Below are 5,136 nucleotides of genomic sequence, written 5' to 3'. Positions count from 1 at the left end.
TTCAATATACAATCTGCGATAAATTCATTTTAAATTTCAATTCCTATTCCATATCATCATACATACTGTTACTTCGACTTTTCACACCTATTTTAATACCTTTCTAATCTGCCTAATATTTCAATTTTCCCAAATTACCGCTATAAATCCTTCTACTCCTTTTATTCACTCTATTATCTTCACTTTTTCCATTTGTTTTTGTTTTTAATACACTGAGCTGTCAACTGACTGTTCCGTCTCACTCTCATTGAATGGCAGTTGCCAATTGTCTAGGGCTCCCGGAATTCACTAGTCCCTCCTGTCAGAACTGCCGTCTGTTGCACGGTGGGTTCGACAACATTCCCCCTTCCGTGTAGTTCCGGGATAGCCCAGATTCTTCCACCGTAACTCATTTTACGATATCCAGCAATGCTAGCTTCACTGCTGGTCGTGTTATTATTCCGTTCGCCGTTTTGACTTCAGCTTTGCGTACCTGACCGTCCTTCCCTTCTGTAACGTTGATGATTCTGCCTCTCATCCATCCATTCCGTTTGTTCTCATCGATCACTATAACAAGATCTCCTATCTCCAATGCCTTCACTGGTTGGTACCACTTCGTACGCCTCGCCAATTCTGGTAGATACTCGCGGATCCATCTCCTCCAAAATTTATCGATTAGACCTTGTGCCAACTTCCAGCTGTCTCGAAGTGTCGCTACGCCTTCAGTTAAAGGTGTTGGTAGTTGATCAATACCACGGGTTCCGTAAAGCAGGAAATGATTCGGAGTGATTGCCTCAGCATCAGATGAATCCAACGCGACATATGTTAGAGGTCTGGAGTTGACCACTGCTTCAGCCTCCAGTGCAACTGTTTCCAGCACCTCATCGCTGGGATGGTGGGGATGATCGCTGATTGTGGCCATGGCCGTTTTGACCGAGCGTACCAAGCGCTCCCAGGCACCACCCATATGTGGTGCGGAGGGAGGATTGAACTGCCATTTCGTCCTAGCGTTGGTGAACGTCGCTGCACAATGTTCGTTGACCGCCCGAAGCTGACCCTTCAATAGGTGGTTCGCTCCGATAAAATTGGTGCCATTGTCGGAATAAAAGGTTTCTGGTGCTCCTCGGCGCGCTATAAATCGTCGGATAGCCATCACGCACGATTGAGTTGTGAGACTATGCACTATTTCCAAGTGAATCGCTCTTATGGAAAGGCAGGTGAATAATGCTACCCAGCGCTTGACAAGACTGCGACCTTGCTTCACCAAGATTGGCCCGAAGTAATCAACTCCTGAATGTGTAAATGGACGGACGAATGATGTTAGACGCACTGTTGGAAGCGGTGCCATGATCGGGGGCCGTGGGGCCGCCTTGTTGACTCGACACCATGGACATTCCTTGGAGACTCGTCTGATCAAGTTTCGTAGAGATGGTATACGAAAACGCTGTCGCATCTCATTGAGTACAGTTTCGTTATTCGCATGTAGAAAGCGGCAGTGGTAGCTGTTAACGAGGAGGGACGTTAGATGGTGATTGTTTGGAAGAATGATTGGATACTTGGCTTGGAACGGGGCGTTTGGTGCAGCCCCTATTCGGCTGTTCATTCTCATAACTCCTACATCGTCTATGTACGGTGTTAGCTGGTACAGTTGACTGCACTTGTACGGTTTCATTTGATTCGCCAAGGGGTTTTGCTGATTATAGTGCAGTGATGTATATTCATCCGCATAGCACTCTATTTGTACCTGACGCCAAAGCAGGTTTTCCGCTTCACGATACTCATCGCATGATATCCAAGGACGAAGCTGCTGCTTTTTGAGCCTTTTGATTGCTCTTAGTACGTACGCGGTAGAGCGTAGTAGTCGGTGCCACTTAGAGAAACGCTTCACCTCGATAAGTGGTTGGAACGTCGAATGATGGTGGGTATAAACAGCCCGGAGCTCTTCTGTAGCTGGAGGTATCTCTCCTTTGCTCACTGGCCAGCTTTCAACTGATTTACTCAGAAATAGTGGTCCCTGAAACCATCGCCCTTCTGGATCGAAGCTAGGACCAGATCCCCACTTGGTTGCTTCATCTGCCACGTTGTGCTTGGACTTCAGATGGTGCCATTCATCAACGGTGGTTAGACTTAGGATCTCCCCTACTCGAAATGCCACGAACGGGTGGTAACGTCGACTATCCGAACGCAGCCAGGCCAACACCGTTGCGGAATCAAGCCAGAGAAAGCGTTGACTGATGGGGAGACTTATGTGTTTGCAGATACTGTCTGCCAAACGACTACCTATCATCGCGGCCTGCAGCTCCAATCGTGGAATGGAAAGAGGCTTAAGCGGGGCCACCTTTGACTTCGCCGCTACAAGTGCACATCTTATTATGCCACCATCGACAATTCGTAGGTATGCTACGCATGCGTATGCTTCTTCACTAGCGTCGACGAACACATGCAGTTGAACGCTGTTGAGAGCTCCACTATTAGCACCTCTGAAGAAACACCTTGGAATCATTACTGCATCTAACTCTAAAATGAGTTGACTCCACCTAGACCATTTCTCCCATAGATGCTCGGTAATTTGTTCATCCCAGTCTGTACCCGATCTCCAAATGTCTTGCATAAGAATTTTCCCTTGTGCCACGAAATGTGCTATCAGTCCAAGGGGATCAAACAGCGACATCACTGTTCGTAGCACCTGACGTTTCGTCGGAATTGTTCGATCTACAATCAACTTCAAAATTTCCGGCTTTAAAGAAGGTTCAAAGGTGAAATCGTCAGAGTCAGGTCTCCACACCATGCCAAGAACTCGCTCCTTTTCTCCCAACGGATCCAGATTCAACGACTTATTTGCAGGACAATCCTTCACTCCCACTCGCTGCATAACTTCATCTGAGTTGCTGACGAAATTGCGGATCTCAAATCCACCTCGAGCATGGACCAACTTAACATCGTTCCACAACTGTACCGCGTCATCTTCAGTTTCTACACTATCCAGGTAGTCATCAACATAGTGGCTGTAAATAATGGCGTGCGCTGCTCTCGGGTATTTTGATGCGTGTTCCTCGGCGTTTTTGTTCTTGACGAACTGCGCCGAGCTAGGCGAACAGGTGGCGCCGAACGTTGCCACATCCATGACGAATATCTGTGGAAGCATATCAGGGGAAAATCTCCACAAGAACCGTTGCGCCTGTTTGTCGAGGTCTCGAATGCGTATCTGGTGGAACATTTCTCGTATGTCTCCACAGATAGCAATGTTCCTCTGTCTAAAACGGAGTAGTACGCCAAAGAGCGCCGTTAGCAGGTCTGGACCTCTGAGCAACATGTCGTTAAAACAAACGCCTTTAGAACACGCTGCTGCATCCCAGATCAGACGAATCTTGCCGGGTTTTTTGGGATTTTGTACGACCCCTAAGGGTAAATACCAAACTCGGCTCGAGTCGGTTGAATCCAATTCATTCTTGGTTATTCGATGAGCGTATCCTTTCTCCTCATATGACACGATCTGCTCGTGAACTTTTTGCCTTAGCGCAGGATCTTTCTCCAGTCGTTTCTCGAGTGCGATCAATCTCCTCTCCGCCATCTTGAAACTATCCGGGAAGCTTACATCGTCGTGCTTCCAAACAAGACCCGTCTCGAAGCCAAGCCCTACTCGTCGTGTGGTATTCTCCATAATCTCCCTGGCACGTTTGTCAACTTCTGCTTCAGGTTTAACCGTGATTATAGCTTCCTCAATGCCAAAGAATTTCTTCATCTGTTGGTGCAATTCACGATTCCCCATATCTTGCTCGGAATGATGATGCAGGCGTTCTAAGGATTGACCCACACCAGAACTTCTACCAAAGATGCACCAGCCCAGTCTTGTTTTTGCTGCCACTGGATCGTCACCTCTGCCTTCACGAATTTTTAAAGTGGAGAGTAGTCGTGCATGTTCCAGTCCAACTATAATACCCGGAATTGCTTCCGAATAACTCCGCACCGGCAGACCCTTGAGGTGTGGATACGTTTCCGTTAATGCATCATACTGTAGCGTTTGTTTTGGTAGGTTGAGTCTCTTAACTGTGCGTACGTTGTTCATTTGGAAACGATTCTTCCCACCTTCTCCGGTGATGACGATTGAAACACGCTTCGAATCTCTGTATCGTTCCAATTTTAGTATATGTCCAGCCGAAGCTGGACATACATGTTTGAAGACATGTCTTCATTTTGAAGACATTTGATTTACTGTGAAGACATGTGATTTTGTGAAGACATTATGAAATATTTGAAGACATTTTAGTACGATAGTGTATGTGGATTTTGGAAGATATTATTTCCATAAAATTCTTATTATTGACCGAAAATACCTTCAAAAGAAGTAAGGCTTTTGTATCGGTGACATCCACTCGCTTTCTTCACGACAACTTTAGAAATCGAAGGTTTCTCGGTTACATACCGTTTCAACAATTAGTTCTATGGACATGGCTTGAGTTACAACCAAAACTTCGAAGCTTAAAAAATTGAGTTATTTATAAAAATTGTTTGGTAAACGAGTCATTCATTCAATTTTCTGACATTTGATTCTTCGTACATCCCACCCTTATGAAACACTTTTCATAGTTCTGTTTTTGTGGAAGAATTGGAGCGATTTTTATTCAATTAACGAATTATCAAGTCAATTGTCATCTCTAAACTGATAAAATTTATATCGCGGTTGCGCAATATATTCTTTGTTCATATTTATTGAAATAAACTTCAAAACCTCAAAGTAAGTTTAGTGAAACGTGTCATATAACAATATAAATTACATAGAATGATCTTTCAAACATTTTTCAAAATTAAGTTTAGTTTCCATCAATTGAGAAGACGTTTGAAGACATTTTTTCGTACCATGTGATACATCTGAAAAAATCACCTGGCACCCATGTTTGATACAAGGAGCAGGGTTGCCATATTTAATTCTGTAAAATTTTCTGAAAAATCTGTATACCTGTATTTTTATCAAATAAATCTGTAACATGAAACATGAGCTCCACAACATGATCAACAATAACATTCTTGTCTCATTATAAGGTTCGCAAAATTGAGAACTTTCTGTTTGAAAAGTGCAATTGACGTTATTGATGAGCGGTAGAACAAAGTTTAGGAACAGCATAATCGATTTAGTCATAGGATCGTTTGAATGTATCA

General features: G+C 44.3%; 1 protein-coding gene across 1 annotated transcript; it reads right to left on the bottom strand.

Annotated features, from left to right (window-relative positions):
- Positions 1 to 388: 388 nt before the first annotated feature.
- On the bottom strand, positions 389 to 4,045 carry LOC129766435 (uncharacterized). The gene has a single exon (XM_055766966.1). It carries the CDS (start codon positions 4,043 to 4,045, stop codon positions 389 to 391), a length of 3,657 nt encoding a protein of 1,218 aa, XP_055622941.1.
- Positions 4,046 to 5,136: the final 1,091 nt, after the last annotated feature.

This window comes from Toxorhynchites rutilus, chromosome 2 (assembly GCF_029784135.1).
Source record: "Toxorhynchites rutilus septentrionalis strain SRP chromosome 2, ASM2978413v1, whole genome shotgun sequence".
In the NCBI taxonomy this organism is placed as follows: domain Eukaryota; kingdom Metazoa; phylum Arthropoda; class Insecta; order Diptera; family Culicidae; genus Toxorhynchites; species Toxorhynchites rutilus.
Note: the sequence above shows the minus strand (reverse complement) of the source record. Positions and strands in the feature narration are given on the sequence as shown.